The 23,405-nt window shown below is 45.4% G+C and overlaps 1 protein-coding gene across 2 annotated transcripts in view; it reads left to right on the forward strand.

The window, feature by feature from the left end:
- CIZ1 (CDKN1A interacting zinc finger protein 1) overlaps positions 1 to 23,405 on the forward strand; it is a 190,089-nt gene that overhangs the window by 109,192 nt on the left and 57,492 nt on the right. For both annotated transcript variants that reach the window (XM_029611592.1, XM_029611593.1), the window contains exons 10-11: positions 1,958 to 2,091; positions 2,315 to 2,408. In XM_029611592.1, coding sequence (XP_029467452.1) covers positions 1,958 to 2,091; positions 2,315 to 2,408 — 228 coding nt within the window. The remainder of the gene's footprint in view (positions 1 to 1,957; positions 2,092 to 2,314; positions 2,409 to 23,405) is intronic.

Below are 23,405 nucleotides of genomic sequence, written 5' to 3' on the forward strand. Positions count from 1 at the left end.
TACCCTGTATAATTTCCTGCTAGGCTGGAACACAGAGCTGAAAGAGGGCCAAGCTGTCAAACAGCTTCCTCGATCCTTTAGTTGCCTCAGCAGCCTCATGAAGGGGAGGTATCTGGACCACCAGATTTATTATCCTACGGAAGTAAGGACCAAGCCTACAAAAGGGTCACCAACCCCCAGTTCGTCCGCCTCAACCAAAAGGGATGGTCCCACCAGGACCTAAAACCCCCCTGGGAGCAAAGCTCTTAAACCAAATAATTTTCCCTGATTGCAAAACTGCAGGTTTTGCACCTCTACCATCTGCTGGAGACAAACAAATACTGAGGAACTGCAGGAGGCACTCGGGGTTATGTAGCATTGTCAGAAAAACATTTTGTCTTCATCTGCTAGTAGGGATGCAAAACCCAGGATTCTGGACTGATCTGCGAACATACAGGGAACTGGTGACTTGGGAGAGGAAGGCAAAGGCTGCTGGGATTGGTGCTGGTGGAGAGCAGAGAGAGGATATTGGTGTGTGGTGGGTAGATTCACAGTCTGTAGTATCTTATCTACTGATTGGCTTTGGGCTCTAACTGGTCATGTCCACTAGACCCGGTATCGTACCCTGTCTGTCAAAGACTACTTAGATGCTTATACAATTTTAGGTGAATTTTGAGTTGCTCATGTAAAAAGGTCCATATATGCAAATGTATGGGCTGATCACGCTCAGTTTGTAGTTTAAAGCAGCAAAGTACGTACATGTATGCACATACGCGACCAACAGAATGTGCATACAAAAGGGGTATGTTAGGGACGTTTCAAGGTGGGTCCAAAATTTATGCAAATAAGTTGCTATTTTAAAACCTGACAGTGATGTGCATAAGTCTTTTACTTGTGTATATTTACTGCAGAAGTGATCATAAACATCATAAAAATGAAAAAAATGACTGGGTAGAGAGTCTGGATGCAATAGGGGGGATTTCAGGTTGAAGAGCCAGGAGAGCCTTCATGAATTGCAGATGGACCGGATAAACTGGTATACTAATTGCTAAGACCGGTTATTTCATTGATGCATGCATATTATAAAATCCTTGATTTATGCGTGTAAAAGCAGACTTACTAGGGGAGGGGGGTTAAAGTGTCAAATTAATGCAAATAAAATCTATTTGCTATCTTTTTAAAGTTTTGAAGTACAAATGCGCAGGTATATCATTTGCGCACTCTTATTCAGCTAATTTCAACTTATTCAGCTAAGTAGCACCTTTCTCACTACTTGAGTGGGCAAATTTGAACTTATCTGGATAAGTAGAGGCACTTATCCAGCTATATTCCGATTTATCCGGCTAAGTAGCAGCTGCCTAAATAGCTGAATATGTCCATCTAAGTAATGCTTTTAGAACTTATCCAGTTATGTGCTGCTACTTAGCCGGATATATCAGCATTTATTTGTATAAGGCTGAACTTGTATGGTTCATGGTTTAATATATGCAAGCATGGGTGTGCATACTTGTTTGCACAGGTTATAAAATACAGTAGCAACTTTGTGTGTGCCCATATATATGTGTAAATGGGCGTGAGCAAGCAGTTTTGAAAATTATCCCCTCTGCTTTTATTTTGTGTAATGTGATTCAGACTGCAGTCACAAGCAGAAAATCTGAGTCTTTTCCTGTTTGGGGGGAGGGGATTTTTGCTGAAGTGACTCTGCACCTGAGGAAAGCATTGAACCTTCTGTTGTGGAGGGGCAGTCTTGCTGAGAAAAATGGAAAGAGATTTAGGACAAATATGGGAAAACATATTTTGGATCTCTAATGGGAAAATACAATGGTGGCATGCAAAATGAGAGCTCACTGGTGAGAGCCAGATGGGAAGGAATAAGGAGAGAGACTGAAACTATATTGAGAGGATATTCCACCGATAAGCCTTGAGGAGAATGCACTGTACGGTGCAATGATATTCTAACACTCTTTGTGTAATGCAGATCTTCCAGTCTCATATGGCTACAGCTGAGCACCAGCAGCGATTCTTGGAGATCCAAGACATCAGCAATGCCTGCTTAGTTACACTGCTGCCCACAGAGAAGAAGATTTTGCAGACGTTCATAGACCCAGATGGGTAAGTGTGAGGAGGTGGTGGGGGTTCCGCTCTGAGGCAGTGGAGGTATGTGAGCAAGGATCATGCCCTTAGGCAGGGTATGTGTGAGCAAATAGGGGGCATGCCCTGAGGTCAGAGAAGAATGGGGGGAGTGTCTTGAGAAGACTGATGTGGGGGCTGACAGAATTAGCTGTGATGTGAGCAATTTTCTTCATATTGTGCGTATTTTCTATGCTTGCTTTAGAACAAAGAGGCTTCTGCCCCAGAGGTGGTGCAACACCTGCCAGCTGAACTTCAGTGGAGACCTGATTAAACATAGACGCACCCAGGAACATAAGGTACTCAGGTTTAGCTCCATCTCTTTTGGGGATCAGTTGATAATCTGACTTTGCTGCATGTCACTTTGTATGATTATACAAATAGCTAAATTCTTGTACGTGATACTGAGTAAGAGAGGCTAGGTTCTTAAGTTACAAACATTTATTAAGAACAAAAACTAGAAAACAACTTACAGGATGACAAAATGAAAGGTACAACTGTCACAATCGCTGTGATGACTTCTCCTTTGAATGTTTTGGCCTGGATTATTGTAAAAAGTAATGCTTTATTGGAGTACTGGGAGAAAGAGATGTGACTGGAGCTGTAGACAGGAAATGGAGAGTCCATACAGTGAAGCAAGTCTCCTCAAACATACTACTTCTGCCCAATCAGAGCAGAGGTTATACATTTCTAAATTAAGATAAATACCAACAAATATTAATGCAGTTTTAATCTACAAGCCTGGGGGGGGGGGAAGTGTCACATGACAGACAGTCTGTTCATAAAGAGAACTGAAATTATAGAAATTATAGAATTATATGACATCAGATTCTCCATGGGCAAGCACAATACAGCTATATAGGATGGTGACATAATCTGACAGTGCCAAGTTAGGTCTTTTTCTTCTTACAACTCAAAGTTTAACTGCACCTTCTGAGCATGCGTGGGTATTTTCATGCTAGCGCTATCATGTCTCTCCCTCAGTCTAATTTTGTCTGCTGCTAGAATGGTCAGTAAAGGTTTCTTTCCGATGTACCGCGATGTGGAAGAATATAGTTCAAACCAAATTTGATAATGTTGACAGGAAAATAGTCTGCAAAAAAGAAAGGGAAAAGCCCATTCAAGTCCTGTAAGAAATGTTGGCATAAAATATCTATTTTAGACTGAACACAACTTATGCCTCATATGTCTTGAACTGGAACATAACCACATGAATGTAAGTAGAAAAATTCCAATATTCAAACATACACTACATGAAGGAAACAAATATATTTCAAAAAATATTTGTGTTAAACCTTTAACTGATAAACACATTTTATACAAATACCCGATCATCATATATGCCAGGAATATAGTGTGGTATCAAGTACAATAATATTTTACAATGATTAAATATCAAACATTAATGCAAACATCATAACATATACCTGTATATACACACAGACATTTTTTCATATATATATAAAAATATATATCCTGAATTTCTTATAAATATATATTAAATTGCTTGCATTGAATATACTACACATACTACCAATCATAGGGCCGGATTTTCAAAAGGTTACGCGCGCTGGGCCTAAAGCCCCGGGACGCATGTCAGTCCCGGGGCTTGCAAAAAGGGGCGGGGTGGGGTCAGAGGCTCCCGGCAGAGAGGCCATTTGCCGCTGTGGGTGCAACTTACTTTAGCCCCAGGGCTGAAGTAGTTTTGAAACACAAGAAAAAATAAGAAAAAGGTAGGGGGGAAAGGGCGGGGAAGGTGGGGTGGGGGGTAGGGAACGGGGGAAGGCAGCGCGGCTCTGCGCACACAAGGTGCACAATTGTGCACCCCCTTGCGGGCACCGACCCCTGATTTTATAACATGCGTGCGCATGTCTGAAAAATCTACCCTATACTGTTTAAACCTATCTCTATACTTCCCTGTTCCAACATTCACAAGTCACATGCAACCAACCAAATGGAGGATGTTGAGGCTGAAGTCCCAGGAGGGTCTCAATGACCTGAAGATGGAGTGGGTGAATTGATTAGACTAATTCCTATAACTGATAATTTCATTGCTGTATGCATGTTAGAAAAATCTCTTGACTTACTGCATGTAAATTTGCAGGTAAAATCTCCCTTCCCCTCTCCCTTTTCTTGCCTGTCCAATCTCCCTTCCCCTCGTTTATTGTAATTTCCTCCTTTCAGTTCATTGTAAACTGGCATGATGTGTTTTTACGAATGTCAGTAAAGAAAAGTTCATAAATAAGTAAATATAAAGTTAGACATAAAAATACATGGATATAGTAGCTGTGCAACACTTATTCAGATAAATTCCGATTTATCTGTCTAAGTTGCAATAAAGCCACAACTTAGCCAGATAAGTCTTGAAAGCAGTACTTATCCGTGTCAGTCAATTCTGATTTAGATGGATAAGTGCTGCTACTTAGCTGGATAAGTCGGAATTTATCTTGATAAAGTGCTGCTTTCAAGACTTATATACTGTTTCACAGAGCTAATAAGCTCTTCAGAGATGAGTAAAGATTAAAAAAACAAGGTAAATCTTCATCAAAAAAATTGGAGCAGAGAAACAGCATCATCAAGAAAACATGACACAAAGTCTATGGCTCCGAGAGAACATGACACAGACTTATCGGCACTGAGCAAATCAGCATGGAGTACATCAGCGCCAAAACACTCTGAGCCAGCGTGGACAAAACACTCATCCATGCTGAAAAAGCACCGAAACCATTCAAAAAATGGCACCAATAAAAATAATTGGTGCAAAGAAAACACAATATCACGTATAATATAGTACGTACCCGGATCAGTCCAGACTCCTGGGTTTTGCCTCCCCTCAAGCAGATGGAGACAGAGAAGTTTTGACAGATTCTGTCTTCTATGCCAGGGTGCCACCTACAGTCCGTCAGTATTTCTCTGTCTCCAGCAGATGGTGGAGGTGCAAAACCTACAGTCTGTTCTGGTTACTTAGCTTTATAATAGACTTAGGTTTTTGTTTTTTTTTAAAGTAACCTAAGTCTATTAAAAGAGAAGGATTACAAGAAGACACTGGTCAGCCTCCCAGGGGGTTGCCAGGTTCTGAGAGGACCATCCCCCCACTGGTTGCAGACGCAGCTGCAACTAGGAGCTGAGAGCTCTATTATTTATTTATTTATGTATTTATTTAAGGCTTTTATATACCGACTTTCTTGATACAAATCAAATCAACTCTGTTTACATCGAACAAAGCGGTTAACGGTAACCAATTAACAAGAGACATAGATTGAAGAAGCAAAAAGTTACATTATAACAGGGGCGCAAAAGACTGGGGATAGGAAATAAAGAGGGGAGAGCAGAGATAATTAACTTTTTACAGAAGATGGTGTGGAAGGGAGGCAAAAGGAGCCCACCACATTATGATGTGTATGAGTACTTTGTCTTTGTTTAATCACAGTAGATGGGAACAATTCTAAGTCAAGCTGTTGGCTTAGGAACAGGGAAAGGCTCGACAGAAAAGCCATGTCTTGAATTTCTTTTTAAAAGTTATGAGACAGGTTTCCTGCCTGAGGTCCGGTGGCATGGTGTTTCCAGATGGAGGGACCTATTGTTGAGAATGCCCGGTCTCTGATGTTTGATTGGTGCACTGCTTTGATTGGAGGGACGTGTAAGGATCCTTTGTAAGCTTCCCTTAAGGGTCTGGTCGTAGAGTGAAGTTTGAGTGGGTGTAGCAGGTCAAGAGGGGTCTGATGGTGTATGCTTTTGTGAATAATTGTAAGTGATTTATGGAGAATCCTAAAGTTTACTGGGAGCCAATGAAGATCTTTTAGTATAGGAGAGATGTGCTCTCTCCGATTGGTATTTGTGAGGATTCTCGCGGCCGTGTTTTGAAGCAGCTGGAGGGGTTTTATTATAGTAGCAGGGAGGCCTTGCAAGATGGAGTTGCAGTAATCGACCTTGGAGAACAGGATGGCTTGGAGGACCGATCTGAAATCATTATGGAAAAGGAGAGGCTTGAGTTTTTTGAGTACTTGCAGCTTGTAGAAGCATTCCTTTGTAGTTTGGTTTATGAATTTCTTTAGACTCAGATGGCTGTCTATTATGACTCCAAGGTCTCTTGCATGGGAGATTTGTGTGTTAGTGTGCAGCGGTTGATGAAATGGACTGCCTTCTGGGGTGATGAGGAGGAGTTCTGTCTTGGTAGTGTTAAGCACCAGATTAAGGCTTGCGAGGTGGAGGTTGATTGTTTGCAAATGTGAATCCCACAATTTGAGAGCAGAATCCAGTGAATTTGATATGGGAATTAAGATTTGAAAGTCGTCTGCATATATGTAAAACTTCAGATTTTAATTTTGAGAGTAAATGGCAGAAGGGGAGAAGGTAAATGTTGAACAAGGTGGGCGATAATGAAGAGCCCTGGGGTTCTCCGAATGGGGAGTTAGTGCGAAGGGATTCTTTGTTATTGATTTTAACCTTGTAGGCTCTGTTTTTAAGAAAAGAGTCGAACCATCTGAGGGCGGGTCCTGCAATTCCTATGTCTGATAACCGGTTTATAAGGGTAGTATGATTTACGGTGTCGAAAGCCACCGAGATATCGAGAAGTGCTAGGAGGAAGGACTGTCCTTTGCCAATGCCAATGTATACTTGATCTAGGAGCGAGATGAGGAGAGTTTCTGTGTTGTTCTTTTCGGAATCTATATTGAGAGGGATGTAGAATATTATATTCCTCCAGGTAATTCGAAAGTTGATTATTTATGATTTTCTCCATAATCTTGGCTACAAACGGCAGGTTTGATATAGGGCGGTAGTTGTTGGGATCATCTGGGTCCAGGTTCGGTTTTTTTGAGTATGGGTTTCAGGCTGGCCAATTTGAGAGAGTCCGGGAAGATTCCTTGTGAAAGGGAGCAGTTGATAATATCTGCTAGATGTTTAGAGAAAGATTCAGGTATGAGGATCAGCAGTTTGGAAGGTATTTGGTCTAGTGGGTGAGTGGAGGGTTTCATTCTTTTTATTATGTTTTCCACTTCTAATGCGTACGTGGGATCGAAGGATTCCAAACCTACAACTAGGTTCAGGGATTGGGGGGGATCCAGGGACGGCATATTAGGACATATTGGTAATATAGCCAGGGTATTGGAGAGTTTGTTCTGGAAGAATACGGCCAACTCATTGGCTTTCGATTGAGCTAGGTCGTCAGGGATTGTAGAGGGAGCAGTTTTGGTGAGTTCTGATACATACGAGAAAAGAGCCTTCGCATCGAAGATCATATCGTGGATACGGTGGGCGTAGAAATCTTTTTGTTCGCAAAGTTGCCGATCTGTATTGGTGGAGGGCGGCTTTGTATAAGGTTAGAGAGTGAGGGTTGGGGTTCTTCCTCCATTCCTTTTCTTTCCGTCTCAAGGCTTGCTTTTGTGCGCGGAGCTCCTTTGAGAACCAAGGCTGCTTATTTTTTTGAGAAGGATTTATATTTTTTTCCGACAGTGGGCATAATTTGTTGGCTATAGTTTCTGTGATGTTTTGCCAAGATAGGATGGCTGCATTGGGGGTTTGATAGATCCAGGTTAGACAGTTCTTTGATCAGAGAGATACCGAGGGCTTCAGATGGGCAGGGTTTCCTATAACGCAGGGTGGTAAGCTGAGGGCGTGCAGCCGATCTTGTCATCGATCTGAGGGTGGAGGAGATCATATAATGGTCTGACCATGGGACCGGGAGGCAGAGAGGGGGAGAGAGTGAAGTAAGGCTGGAGTTAGTGAAGATAAGATCTAGGGTATGGCCTGCTTTATGTGTGGGTTGGTTGATTAGTTGTTTGAAGCTCATGTCCGAGAGGGCGGATAAGAAAGCTTCACAGTTGGAAGATGGAGGCTTGGAGTCAATGTGTAGATTAAAGTCCCCAAGGATGATGGCTGGTGAATCCAGGTTTAAGTATTTTGCTATTATTTCCACAATAGGGGAGGCATCTAGTTCTAATAATCCAGGTGGGGGGCGTATGTGAGGAGGATTTGGATTGATTTGGATTTGAACAAGGCAACCTCAAGTTTTGGTATTGTGTTGATTGGTTGTAGGGTGAGGTTAAGAGCTTTTTTTGCCACCAGGAGGAGGCCTCCCCCTTTCTTCTTTTGTCTAGGGATGGAGAAGACATCATATATCTGGGTGGGAAGTTGATTTATCAGGACTGTCAGTTGGCTTCAGCCAGGTCTCTGGGATGGCACAGATATCTGGTTTGGCGTCGAGCAGGTGGTCGTGTAGAATGTGTGTTTTTTTGGTGATAGATTGGGCATTGCATAGAGTTAGAGTGAATAGGGCAAGCCTGAGGAGTTGAGTAAGAGGGGAGATCAAGACCGGCGTGAGATTTCTGTGGGATGTGAGTTGGTATCGCATCAGAGGCTTCATCTTGAGGGAGGTGCTGTGGTATAATATGGGAATTGAGTATCCTAGCATCCTGATAGGATTCGCTTGGACGGGATTTGCCAAAAGAGGTTATCCTATGATCTGAGAGGATATGCGGGAATGTGGATATGGTCTTTTTAGGGGGTAGGATTGGTGAAGCGTAGCGGTGCTGTTCCGTAATTGGATGATAGCTGGAGTGGCTGGAAGACTGCTGGAGAGGTTGAGCGAATGCTGGGGTGGCTGGGTGATTGCTAGATAGGCTAGAAGAATGTTAGAGATGGGCTGCTTTGGGAGAGCTTGAGTTCAGTGTAGAAGATTCCAGATGGTTACGGCTACTATATTCGGGTGCGCACTAAGGGACGCACAAACGGGCAGGCCCCTTTGTCGAGCTCCTTCGGCACGCGATGCCCGGCGTGCAGCGCCTGGAGGGAGTGCTGGGGTTTAAAGCCCCTGAGAAAGCCTCCCTATTGGTATTCGTGCTTGCCTCTCTCCGATTGGTTGTTCCTTGGGGAGAGGCGGAGCATGAGGTCTGCGGAGAACGTCGGGTCGGCGCGGCGAGCCTCGTGGCCGGTGGGGGAGCCGTTGGTGGAAGGTAAGCAAAAATTCCAGGCCTTACCCCGATGGGCTCTCGCGCCGGCTGCGCAGGCCCTGGCTCCCACCCCAATCCGGTCGTCTAATAGCGGTTCAGGCGCGCTAGTAAAAGGGCGCTTGGAGGGAGTGCTGGGGTTTAAAGCCCCTGAAGAAGCCTCCCTATTGGTGTTCGTGCTTGCCTCTCTCCGATTGGTTGTTCCTCGGGGAAAGGCGGAGCATGAGGTCTGCGGAGAACGTCGGGTCAGCACGGCGAGCCTCGTGGCCGGTGGGGGAGCCGTCGGTGGAAGGTAAGCAAAAATTACAGGCCTTATCCCGAAGGCCTCTCGCACCCTATTAGTCTGTCAGCAGCGCTGGGAGTGAAACAGGAGCCCAGCTCACTCACCCCAGTCGGTCCAGGACCCTCAAGAGACCGGGCAAGTGTCATTTTCATCAATTTAATTGCGTTTTTGTCTATTAAAAAAAAAAAAGTTTTATTCTTTTTTTTTTTTTTTTTTAATTCTTTATTTATTAGTATTTTCATATTACATATAAGGAAAATTAAAATACAATTTCAAAACTGCACTTTGCATAGAACATGCAACATAAAGGATATTAATTTACTTTTACAAGATTATTCAAAACCATTGATTGGAAAAATAATTACTTATTACTTATTTTAAGATGAAAATAAATAGTAATCCAATAAGGAAAATTGAGGCTGAATTATTTAGAATCTCTAAAGAAGAAATTGGAGAAAATTACGATATTTTATTAAACAACATAAGCGTATTACATAGGCAGCTGGATTAACTTTATAAATGTCCGGCTACTGCTGAGCCCCACTAGATGGTAAATTCACAGGGGAGGACTCAGCTATAGGCAAATCTGGTTCTATACTAGGTAGTTGGGCATCGACAAATTGTTTCAACTGCTCTATTTGATAGAAAACATAAGAGTTTACCCCTTTATTCTTCTTTTGGACTCTCCTGTGCCTTACGGTTGGGCAGGCTCGGGTCGCTATCGTTTTTGCCGGTGTTTAGCTGTTTTTCTGGTTTATTCGAAAGGCATTTCTTTTTTCTATTCTTAAACATGCCGCGGAGGTCAGCTTGCCGTGTGTGCTGCGCAGAGTGTGCGCCTCTCTAACGGCGGTTTGTGTTCAGTCTGCCTCCCAGGGGGAGAGGGAGCCTCCACAGCCCCTGGGAGGGTTGTCGTTCGGGTGCAGACGTTCGCCGGAGCTTTCAGTCAGCTGGAGCCTGCTATTTTGGGTCTGTAGGCGCCATTTTGAATCCTGGAGCGCCGGCAGGGAACTCAGCGGTGCTAGCTGCGGTGGGGGAGGGGGGACAGCCCCGAGGGGGGATATGGACTCCTCAATTTTCTCCTTCTTGTTACATAAGGCTTTTAAAGCCAGAAGAGCGGGGGGAGGGGGGGGGGGAAAGAGGGCAGCTGCACCAGCATTGATTCCTGAGTCCCTCACCAAGAACAAGAAGTGGTCTTGATCGGAAGGAAGCATTAAGCCCGATTAAAGGAGGGCATCCATTAAGATCAGAAGTGCCCCTCCCAGGCACAGATTCATCTTCAGAGGCTTCTGACCTTGATGATCCAGAACCTCCATACCAGCCTCTGCAGGGGATGGAAGGGGATGAGGACCAGTCACATGGTGCTGGGTGGGGGTCTCATGCAGTGCACGGCGATGACCCCAAGTGGTGCATCCCTTCCTGAAGGAGGAGTTAGGGCCCCTTATTCCAGCTATCTTGGAAGAGTTGGGCATTGAAGCCACTCAGGTGGAGTCCCAGTTGGGGTCTATGGATCCCATGTAATTGGGCTTGCGGGGCCCGCCTACTTCTTTTCCATTTCATTTTTCGGCCACGGATTTGTTGTTCTGGGAATGGGACACTCCAGATTTAGGACTGAAAGTCACTAAGGCAATGAACAAGCTATGTCCTCTGCCAGAGGAGGCTTTGGAACTTCTTAGGCTTCCCAAGGTGGATGCGGCAGTGTCAGCTGTTACTAAGAAGATCACAATCCCGGTTACTGGATCAACAGCTCTCTAGGAGCTTCAGATCCAAAAGATTTTTGAGGTCTCGGCTCTAAGAGTCAGAGCCGCGATGTGTCGCAATTTCTCGTTGAGAGCAGGCCTTCATTGGGTTCAGCAACTGCAGGCTAATGAGTCCCTATCTCAGGAGGAGGTTCTTCAGGCAGGGCGCCTTGAAGCGTCGATCGTGTACAATGCCGATGCTCTGTATGACCTGTTGCGCACTTTTGCCAGGTCCATGGTTTCCGCGGTGTCCGCTCCAAGACTTTTATGGTTGAGCAACTGGGCTGCGGATTTCTCCTCTAAGTCTCAGCTCGGTTCATTACCTTTCAAGGGCATGTTGCTGTTTGGAAAAGAGCTGGAGGACCTGATTCAATCTCTGAGAGAATAAGGTGCACCGGCTACCGGAGGTCAGGCCAAGGCAAAGTGGAGCATTTTCTGCTAAATCTCATTTTCAGGGCAGTCATAGATCTCGAGTGCCCCGTTCATCCGCTGTCACCTATAGACAAAATACTGGCAGACAACCGGATTGGTCTCAGTCCTTTTGTGGGTGACTGTTCTCCAGGTTTGGAACATCCCAGTCCACACAGGGTGTAAAGCCTTCATAATGATGTGCGGCCGGTCCTTTCCTCTGTTCTGATCATAGGGAGAATTTTTTACGAGGAATGGACCAAAGTGACATTGGACCAGTGGGTCTTTTCAGTGATAAAACACGGTTGCACTTTGGATTTTGCATGTCGCCTCCGGCATTTTTTTTCTTGTCTCGCCGTGCGCTTACGACACGAAGCGTCGGGCGGTACGTGAGATATTGCAGCGCCTCCTCGATCTCTGTGCAATCACGCCTGTTCCCCAGGCAGAGCAGAGAAAGGGTCGTTACGTTATTTTGTGGTGCAAAGAAAGAAGGAACCTTCCAGCCCATTCTCGACCTAAAACGGGTCAACAGATGTCTTCGCATACCCCGCTTCCGCATGGAGACTTTGCGATCCCTCAGTGCTTCCGTTAGAAGCGAGAGTTTCTAGCATCGCTAGATCTGACAGAAGCATACCTGCACATCGGATTTCGGGACGACCATCCTGAGGTTTGCCATTCGGGGACAGCATTACCAGTTTCAAGCTCTATCATTTGGGCTTGCTAGCATTCCCAGGACCTTCACCAAGAATAATGGTGGTTGTAGCGGCACAGCTGCAGAGGGAAGGTTGGTTGGTGCATCCCTACCTCAATGACTGGCTGATTCAAGCAAAATTGGAGTCGCTTTGCCATACGTCAGTCAACTGTGTGCTTCAGCTTTTGAGAGCGCTCGGCTGTGTTGTTAACCTTTCCAAGAGTCATCTCGTGCCGTCTCAGTTATTGGAGTTCCTGGGAGGCCGGGCAAAGCAGGGCAGAGTGTTTCTTACGGTAGAGTGCATTCTAAAGCTGCAGGGCCAGATTTGAGTGTTGTCCAAACATCCTCCTCTGGTTTGGGATTACTTCAGAGTCTTCGGTTCGAGGACGTCAACACTGAAGCTGGTCCCGTGGTCTTTTACTAACATGCGTCCTTTGCAGGCGGCGTTGCTCTCTCGTTGGAGTCCAATTTCCGAACAATTCAATTTGCCCCTGCGTCTTACGGAGGCCGCAAGATCCAGTCTCGATTGGTGGCTATTCTCCGACAATTTGGCCCACTGAGTCCTATTGGTGGTGCCACAGTGGACAGTAGTTACCACGGATGCCAGTCTTTCTGGCTGGGGAGCAAGTCTGTCTGCGAAAATCTATGCAGGGCCTATGGTCCCGAGAGGAATCTGTGGTCCATCAATCGCCTGGAGACGAGGGCAGTACGTTTAGCTCTGCAGGCTCTTCTCCTGATGATTCAGGGGAAATCGGTCAGGGTGTTATCAGACAATGCGACCACAGAGGCTTATATCAATCACCAAGGAGGGACCAAGAGTCATCCAGGGGCGGTGGATGCTCATCAGTTGATCAGCTGAGCGGAGCGGCATCTGGTCAGCATTGCGGTGTCTCACATAGCCGGAGTTGACAACGTTTACGCAGATTTCCACAGCCGACAGCGGCTCAATCCCGGGGAATGGGAATTAGCCGAGGAGGCCTTTCTGATCGTTTGCAATGATTGGGGCACACCCAGAATGGATCTGATGGTGACGTTTCAGAATGACAAGGCTCTGTAATTCTTTGCTCACCATAGAGAAACGGGCAGAAGGCGTAGTCGCGCTGGTTCTTCCCTGGCCAAGAGATATTCTTCTGTATGTTTTTTCTGCCTTGGCTGTTAATCGGAAAAGTTCTCAGGAGAATCGAACTTCACCCGTTGGAGGTAATACTAGTTGCTCGGGAATGGCCGAGGTGTCCATGGTTTGTGGGTCTAATCAATTTGACACTGGTGGGGCCCCTGCGTTTCAGAGTTTTCTGAACCTGCTATATCAAGGATCCATCTGTTTTCAATGGGGCGGATCGCTTTTGTTTAGTGGCTTGGATTTTGAAAGGCAGCGTTTGAGGAATAAGGGTTCTTCAGACGCGGTGGTTACTACCCTCTTGAGATCTCGTAAAACATCCACTTCTCTCACATATGTCTGTGTGTGGAAAGTTCTTGAGTCTGATATTTTTGTTTTCTTCAAGCTGGTCTCTCCAAGGGCTTGTCTTATAGTTCTTTGAGGGTACAAGGTACAAGTGGCAGCTCTTGGTAGTTTGCACGGAGCAATTCATGGAGTGATGTTAGCTTCACATCCAGATGTGGTTAGGTTTTCTTCGGGGTGCTAAGCATTTACGTTCCCCGGTCCGACATCCTTGTCCTTCCTGGAGTCTAAACTTGTTCTTACAACCCTATGAACGGCGCCTTTTGAGCCTCTAAAAAGGGCGACGTTGAAAGATCTCACGTTGAAGGTAGTTTTTTTTTTTTTGTTTGTTTTTTTGTTTTTCTGGTGGCAATTACTTCAGCATGGACAGTGTCCAAGCTCCAAGCATTGTCATGTCATTAGCCTTTCCTAAGAATTTTTGATTCTGGAATTTTTTTTCTTTGTGGACTGTTCCTTCCTTTCTTCCAAAGGTGGTCTCTGCCTTTCATTTGAATCAGTCGGTGGAGCTTCTGTCTTTTCCGAATCTGGACCAGTCTGATCCCGTCTCTAGGGAGTTACAGAAGTTGGATGTCCCCAGAGCCTTGCTGCGTTACCTAGAGGTAACAAACAGTTTTCGTCTGTCTGATTATCTTTTCGTGCTATGGAGTGGACCGAAAAGAGGTAATATGGCATCTAAAACCACAATAGCCCGCTGGTTGAAGGAGGGTATAAATTCAGCATACTTATTGCGTGATAAGCCCTTGCCGAAGAGGATACGTGCCCACTCTCACCGCATGCAGGCTGCATCTTGGGCGGAGTGCCGACAGATATCTCCACAGGGGATTTGTAGAACAGCTACTTGGAAATCTTTGCATACCTTTGTGAGGAATTACACACTGGATTTCCATGTTCATGGTTCTGGGGGAGCACTGAGAGGAGAGGATCACAAATGAGGCAAAGTTAACTATTTGGGAATATTATTTAGTGTGTTTGTGCTTTTAATAGTCAGGCAGCGAATAAACAGAAGTGTATTTTTAAATAGTAAGGCAGCTAGTAAGCAGAAGTTAGTGTGTGTGTGTGTGTATGTATATGTGTATATACATACACACACACACACACAATATATATATAAATATAATATATAAATATATATATATTTATATAATATGACCACCATCACATTATCACAAAGTTAACATGTAAACCGATGTGATACTCATGTTTAATGTCGGTATATAAAAAACAAATAAAATAAAATAAATAAAGAGGAAAAAGATTCTATTCCAGATACTTCCTAATCCTGAAAAAGACAGGTTATCTTCACCCAATATGAGATCTCAGAGAATTGAACATCTTTCTAAAAAGAGAAAAATTCAAAATAAACTTAATAGTAATAATACTATCTCTCCTATGAAAAGGAGATCGGCTGACTTCCCTGGATCTAAAAGATGTTTCCTGAACATACCCAGATCAGTCCAGACCAGTGGGTTGTGCATTCCTACCAGCAGATGGAGTCAGAAAACAATTAGAACTTTGGGCAGTGCTACATAACGAGAGTGCCACCGCAGTCCCTCAGTATTTCTCTGACTACAGCAGATGGTAGAGATGCAAATCTGCAGTCTGTTAGTAAGTTAAAAAAAACAAAACTGGAGATTCATCTGAAGCAAGTCTTTGAGGTCTCAGCACTGAGTCTCAGGCAGAGAGCCTGTCTTTGCTGAGTTTAGGAGGCAGCTGCAACCCCCAGTCCCAACGGCAGGGGGCCCTTGCAAGCCATGTGTTTGGAGGCAGGAGTTGCCTTTGTCATGGACGCGTTGTATGACTTGATTAGGACCTAGGCGCGTAGTAAGGTGTCTGCGGTTACGGCTCATAGACTGCTCTGGTTGCGTAATTGGTCAGCAGACTTATCTTCCAAATCTCAACTTTGTAACCTTCCCTTTAAGGGCAAGCTTCTCTTCGGGGAGGATCTCGACCAGTTGGTGAAATTGCTGGGGGAGTCCAAGGGCAACCGATTGCCAGAGGATAGGAAACCTTCGGGGAAGGTTTTTCCCCGCGGGCTCGTTTTCGGGATTCTTGCAGATTTTGCCCTGGTAGGTCTTCAGCTCCTTCGGGGTCCAGGCCGGGCTTGAGACGTCAGCAGTCCTTTAGTGGAAAACGGCACCCAGGCAGAGACTGCATGGGCCAGGGTGCTGGTCATGGAAAACCTACCCAATGAAGAGAGGGGCACCCATTCCGTCATAGAAGCTGTCTGAGGCAGATTGTCTCAAGTTTTTGCGCCCGGTGCGGGAGGCCTTGGTGGAGTCTCGTGTCGCTTCGTGGTCAACTGCGAGGCAGTACAGGGGATGCTACAATGGCTACTCGATCTCCTGACCATTGTTCCAGTTCCTCTGGCGGAAAAGGGCAAGGGACGGTATTCGGTCTACTTTAGGGTTCCCAAATAAAGAGGGCACCTTTCGTCCCATTCTGGATCTGCAGAAGGTGAACAGGTGTTTGCGAGTTCCCCGTTTTTTGCATGGAGACGTTGAGAACTGTGGTGGCCATGGTACGCAGAGGAGAGTTTCTCGCGTCGTTAGATCTCACCGAGGTGTATCTCCACATCCCGATTCGCCAGGCTCACCAGCAGTTCCCCTGCTTCAAGGTGATGGGCCAAATTTTCCAGTTTCAAGCTCTTTCTTTCTGCCTGGCGACGGCTCCACATACTTTCACCAAGGTCATGGTGGTCATGGTGACGTTCCTGCGCAAGGAGGGAGTCCTCATTCACCCGTATCTCGACGACTGGCTAATCCGAGCGAAGTCTCAGGAGGACTGCATAAGATCTGTTCAGAGGGTGATGCTCACCTTGCAGTCGCTCGGCTGGGTCATAAATGCCCAGAATAGTCATTTGGAGCCCACGCAGTCGTTGGTCTACTTTGGGAGTGCTCTTCGACACTTTCCGAGGCAAGGTTTATCTGGCAGCGGACCATGTAGCAAAGTTGCAGGATCAGGTCCAAGCCCTACTTCAGAGGAAGAATCCGACTGTTTGACATCACTTACAGGTTCTGGGATCCATGGCCTCCACCTTGGATTTGGTCCCGAGGGCATTCGCTCATTTGTGTCCGTTGCAGCGTGCACTGTTATCGCGGTGGAGTCCGGTGTTGGAACAGTTCCATATACCGTTACCTCTCCTTCTAGAATCCAGAGTCAGTCTTATCATGGTGGCTTTCACGCAGCAACCTGGAACAAGGAGTAGACTTAGACCCTCCGAATTGGGTGGTTATCTCCACGGATGCCAGTCTATCCGGATGGGGGCAGTCTGCCTCAACAAATCCGCCCAAGGGCTTTGGTCTCCAACTGAGAAATCCTAGTCTATCAACCGCCTCGAGACGAGGGCTGTCCGGCTGGCCCTCCGAGCATTTCTTCCTCTGGTCAAGGACACAGTGGTTCGAGTGTTCTCAGACAACGCGACGACAGTAGCTTACATCAACCGGCAAGGCAGGACATGGAGTCTCGCGGTGGCATTGGAGGCGAGGCTATTGTTCCCTTGGGCAGAGCACCATCTCAAAGGAATCGCCGCGTCTCATGTCGCAGGCGTGGAAAATGTACAGACGGACTTCCTCAGCAGGCAACAGCTCGATGCGGGAGAGTGGGACTTAGCTCCCGAAGCATGGAACCTCATTTGCGCCAGGTGGGACGTGCCTCAGTTGGATCTGATGGCAACTCGAGCCAATACAAAGACGGAGCGCTTCTTCAGCCGTTGTCGAGAAATAGGCTCGGTAGGACTGGACTCTCTGGTATGTCCGTGGCCCACGGGCATTCTTCTCTATGCCTTTCCTCCCTGGCCTCTCATCGGTCTGCCTCTATGACGCATAGAGCGGCATCCAGGCAGTGTAGTGTTGGTGGCTCCGGTGTGGCCGCATCCCCCGTGGTTTGCGGACATGGTGTGATTAGCCTTGGAAGGTCCTCTACAGCTAGCACATCTTCCGCATCTACTCATTCAGGGGCCCATATTTTCTGATCGGGAGGATCACTTCTCTCTCACGGCCTGGTTTTTTAGAGGCGGCGATTGCAATTGAGGGGATATTCCAAGCAGGTCATTTCCACTCTTCTTCAGGCGCGTCGGCCTTCTACTTCTATGGCCTATGTTAGGGTCTGGAAGTTATTTGAGGCATGGTGCCACCAGCGCTCCTTGGATCCTTTGTCAACGGAGATTCCCCAGGTGTTGGACTTCCTGCAACAGGGGTTGGCCAAAGGTTTAGCTTTCAACTCTCTTAGGGTTCAGGTGGCTGCCTTAGATGCCTTAAGGGGCACAGTCACGGTCTGTCACTGGCAGTGCATCCAGACATATTGCGTTTTCTCAAAGGAGTAAAACATTTACGTCCTCCCATACGCTTTTTATGTCCGGACTGGAGTTTGATCCTGGTGCTTTGGGTGTTTTGCGGAGCCCCCTTTGAGACTTTACGGAGGGCTCCCATTAAGGATTTGACCTTGAATACCATTTTTCCTCGTAGCCATTTGTTCTGCTCTATGCATTTCAGAGTTACAGGCTTTGTCGTGTCGAGATCCTTTTCTTAGGATTTACGATGATAGTTTTGCTGCGCATGGTCCCTTCCTTCAAGCCCAAGGTGGTCTCTGCTTTTCATGTTAATCAGGCGGTGGATCTGCCAGGATTTCCAAACTGGTTCAGGGATTCTCCTCAGGAGAGGGAACTTCATCTTTTGGATGTGCGTAGTGTTCTTTTGCGCTATTTGGAGGTTACTAATGACTTCCGGCTTTCGAACCATCTTGTCTTGTTTGGGGATCCTAAGAAGAGTGACAAGGCTTCGAAGGTGACGATTTCGCGCTGGATTAAGAAGGCTATTGCTGTGGCTTATGTTGCCCGTGGGCATCAGGTGCCTGTGGGTCTGAGAGCTCATTCCACTAGAGCCCAGGCTACCTCCTGGGCTGAGTGTCAGCTTCTGTCGCCTCAGGAGATCTGCAGAGCGGCGGTTTGGTCCTCCCTGCACACTTTCACCAAGCATTATTTTTTGGCTGTGAGGGTGCAAGATGAAGCATCCTTTGGGGAGGTTGTACTGCGAGCGGGTCTTTCAGGTTCCCGCCCAGTGTAGAGCAGCTTGGGTACATCCCACTGATCTGGACTGATCTGGGTATGTTCAGGAAAAGAAAATTGGTTCTTACCTGCTAATTTTCGTTCCTGTATTCCCACATATCAGTCCAGAGACCAGTCCCCTTTTCAGATTCCGAAAGACTACCTTGAGAGGTGATATTTCCTGAAGAAACAATTTGGTCTTTTTGCAAATGCTCCGGAAGGGGCAAGTTCCAAGGTGGTCTAGTGTTTTTTTTTGTTTTATCTGTTCCAGGCGAGAGGTTGGCGGTTAAGTTTTGGGTTCTAATCCCCTTCGCCTTTTTAAGTAAAGTTTGGTTGTTTAGGCTTGGGTACAGGTCAATACTGAGGGTCTGCAGGTGGCACTCTCATTATGTAGCAGTGCCCAAAGTTCTAATTGTTCTCTGACTCCATCTGCTGGTAGGAATGCACAACCCCCTGGTCTGGACTGATCTGTGGTATTACAGGAACGAAAATTAGCAGGTAAGAACCAATTTTCCTTTCTGCTCATATCCCAATCAGCAAAGCTCACAGAAAATATCTAAGATTTACACTGGAGGGCCAACATTGCCATTCCACCTACTGGCAGTGCCCAAGGTATTCACCAAATGTTTAGCAGTAGTCAATGCCCATCAAAGGAAACAAAATATACTAGTGTTTCCATACTTAAGACTACTGTCTAATATTGAATATGTACTACACGGATTCTCTCAAAGATGCGGACTTAGTGATCAGGACACTACGTTATTTAGGATTTGTAATAACATAATGATGGCAGAAAAAGACCAAATGGTCCATCCAGTCTGCCCAGTAAGTTTCTTATGGTAGTAACTGCCGCTCTAGGCAGGTAACCCCCATGTTTCTGTTAAGGGAAGTAACTACTGCTCCATGCAGGTTACTCCCAAGCCTTATGTTAAGGATAGTAATATTAATAATCAAAACCAAGCTACTGTCAAACGCATAACAAAATTACTGCAAGCAACATTTTTACAGGGTAAGCAGTTCCCTTGATAATTCAAATAATGCTTCTTGATCGTGCTTTGCTTTAGGACTTGGCTATGGAAACTGTCCTGTGCTTTTTCCCTATCGTTTGTGTATCAGTACCTCGGACCATAAAGGTCGGGGCCCAGTGTTGGCTGTTGACTGAATCCAATCTCCCCGCCCCCCGCCATTGAAGCAGAGAGTGATGTTGCAGTTGCTAATTGGTTAAGGGTAATAATCCCCATGCCTTCTGTTAGGGGTAGTAGCTGCAGCTCCATGCAGGTTGCCCCCTCTTCTTCATTTCCACCTTTACGGATCCACAGTGTTTATCTCGTGCCTTTTAATTCATTTACTGTTTTCGTCCTGCCACCCCTGCCCTCTAGTTTAAAAGCCTGATAATGTATGATCTGACTTTCTCATTTAGCATTCTCTTTCCTGCTAAATTACACAAGTCCACCTTAGAACCATGGCGACACCTAGAGTTCATAGAAGCTCACCTAGATATGACCAAACGAAAGGCATAACCCCCGAAGCAAAGAGCAGAAATGTACAATCCCTAGTCACAAGATAACAGTCCGAAAATATATGAAACTGTTGAGGCACATGGCATCAACAATTCTCATCAAACCATGAGCAAGGCTGAAGATGAGACTAGCACAGTGGCATCTAAAGAATAAATGGAATCCATGTATTCAACCACTGAATCACAAAATTCCACTAAAAAGTAGAGAATTCACTAAAATGCTGGACAAAGAAAGAAACCTTCTTCATAGTCAAAACTTTCATTCTCCTACCATACAAAGATTGTAACAAACGTATCACATCATGGATGGGAGAGCACATCTCGGAGATCTGTACACAAGGAAAGTGGTTGCAAAAGGAGACCACAATTCACATCAGTTTGCTAGAGCTAAAAGCAGTTTTCCATGTCTTGAAAAGATTAAGGCTGTGGTTGGAAAAACTGACAATCAAGTAGCCATGTTTTATATAAACAAACAAGGTGAAATAGGTTATTTCCAGCTTTGCAAGGAAACCTTAGCCATATGAAACTGGGCACTCACAAACAAAATGCAGATCTCAGCAATCTACCTTCCAGGCAAGAGCAACATTATTGCAGATAATTTTAGCCATCAGCTACAACCACACGAATGGTCTTTAAACAATATCATAGCACAATACTTTTTCACAACCTGGGGAACATGTTTGCATCTCCATTCAATCACAAGCTATCTTGCTATTGTTACAAAAAACATCACAAAATACAATATAAAGGATGAATTTCTAATTCCATGGAACATGGAAAAACAGAGACATCCGAGGACAACAGGATGTCAGTCCTCACATATGGATGACAATATCAGATGGAACATGGCTCGAAAATTTATGTCAAAGTTTCTAGAAATTTGAGCCTCATTGAGCATGCAGGGCCCCCTTCAGTCTTATAATACTTTATTCTCTTGAATTCTATAATAAAGGAAAAGAAACCCACATAGTGGAAACACAACTCTGTGGGGTGGCAGGCGGGTTTCGTGAGCACTGATATCCTGCTGTCCTCAGAGAACACCTTGTTAGAGGTAAGCAACTCTTCTTTCTCAGAGGATAAGCAGGATCACAATTTATTTAACTCTTTTCTATACCGACATTCATGAAAAATATCATATCATATCAGTTCACATAGAACAGGAGTGATAGAAACGTTAACATTAACAAGCAAAGCTGAAGCAAAGAGGTAAGTTACAATGAACCTAGGGATACGAGAACTTGGAAGAGGGAAAGTGAAGATAACAGGAGCAACATAGTATTAAAGGGATGGCTAACATATCCAGTAACAAATTGTAGATATAAGAATTTAACATAGGTTGCTGCTAGTTGAATTGGGGGCTAAAGATAAATGGGGTAGGGGGAAGGATAACTAGGAAAGGGTATAGGAATGGCAAAAGGTGTATAATTAGGTTACAGAGGTAACTTATTATATTGGAAATCATATGGAGACGTGGATGTGAGAGGATTATAGGTATCACCTTAGGAAATAACAGATGGGGTAATTGAGTGAAAATATATGAGGTAATAGATTTGAAAGGGGTAGAAGAGTTGTCTTTAGCCTAGAGTCGTAGTAAGGATAGCGGATATAACGGGGGTTTGGGAAAGGAGCTCTGAGTCTGAGAAGGGAGAAGGGAACTAGGCTATGGAAAGGCTTGTTTGAACAACCAGGTCATTACTTTTTTTTTTTAAAGGTCAAGGGGCAATGTTCCAGGCGTAATTCTGGAGGCATGGAGTTCCATAAAGATAGTCCTGCTAGTGTGAAGGCGCGTTCCTTCGTGGAGGAGAGGTGAATGAGTTTGGAGGGGGGAATGTGGAGGGATCCTTTATAAGCGTGTCTGACTAGCCTGTTTGAGGTGTGGAGGCGCAGGGAGTCTTTTAGCCAAAGAGAGTGCTGGTTGCGTAAAGATTTGTGGATAATAGTAAGGCTCTTATATAGGATTCTGAAGTGGATTGGGAGCCAATGGAGGTTCTTGAAGATGGGTGTGATGTGGTCTTTGCAGCTAGAGTTGGTTAGGATTCTGGCAGCTGCATTTTGGAGCATTTGTAGGGGTTTTGTGGTGGATGCAGGAAGGCCTAGGAGAAGGGAGTTGCAATAGTCTATTTTTGAAAATAGGGTAGCTTGGAGGACAATGCGGTAGTCATAGAAGTGGAGAAGGGGTCTATGTTTTTTTAGTTTCCTGTAGTTTAAAGAAACAGTCTTTTGTTGTTGTGTTAACAAATTTTTTTAGGTTCAGTTGGTTGTCCAATACTACGCCGAGATCTCTCACATGTGAGGCTGTAGTGGTGGAAGAATCGAGACCTGGAGGGTTGTTGTGTTCTGGAGAGATAAGGAGTTCGGTTTTGGCCATGTTAAGAGCAAGATTGAGGCTGGAAAGTAGGTGGTTGATAGAGTGAAGGCAGTTGTCCCAGAACTTAAGCGTTTTGGGGAGGGACTCTGTTATGGGGTTGAGTATTTGAACATCGTCTGCGTAGACGAAGTGAGTCAGGTTGAGGTCCACTAGGAGCTGGCAGAGGGGTAAGAGGTAAATATTGAAGAGGGTAGGGGAGAGGGATGAGCCTTGGGGGACTGTGGGTGGTGCTGATGGGAAGGGATTCTTTATTGTTTATTCTGACTTTGTAGAGTCTATTGTTAAGGAAGGAGTCAAAACAGCGGAGGGCGGTTCCAGAGATGCCCATGTCAGTGAGGCGGTTTAGGAGGATAGAGTGATTAATGGTATCAAAAGCCAATGAGATATCGAGTAGTGCGAGTATGTATGATTGGCCTTTGTCTAATCCCCTGAGGAGGATATCGGTGAGCGAAATTAGGAGAGATTCGGTATTTAGGAATTTATGGAAACCAAATTGTGAGGGGTAAAGAATGTTGTGTTTGTCGAGGTATTCGGTGAGTTGAGTGTTGACTAGTTTTTCCATGAGTTTAGCAATAAATGGCAGGTTAGAAATGGGACGGAAATTAGAAGGATCCCCTGGGTCAAGGTTAGGTTTTTCCAATTTGGGTTTAAGAATGGCGTGTTTCAGAGCATCAGGTGCTGTTCCCTGAGACAGGGAGCAGTTGATGATTTCGGCCAGGGCTTTGGCAATAATCTTTGGTATGGTGAGGAGTGTTTTTGTTGGGATGGGGTTGGATGGGTGGGATGATGGCTTCATGTTCTTTAGAAGGGATTCAATTTCAAGGGAAGAAGTGAGTTCAAAGGA

Source organism: Rhinatrema bivittatum, chromosome 8, assembly GCF_901001135.1.
Source record: "Rhinatrema bivittatum chromosome 8, aRhiBiv1.1, whole genome shotgun sequence".
NCBI lineage: Eukaryota > Metazoa > Chordata > Amphibia > Gymnophiona > Rhinatrematidae > Rhinatrema > Rhinatrema bivittatum.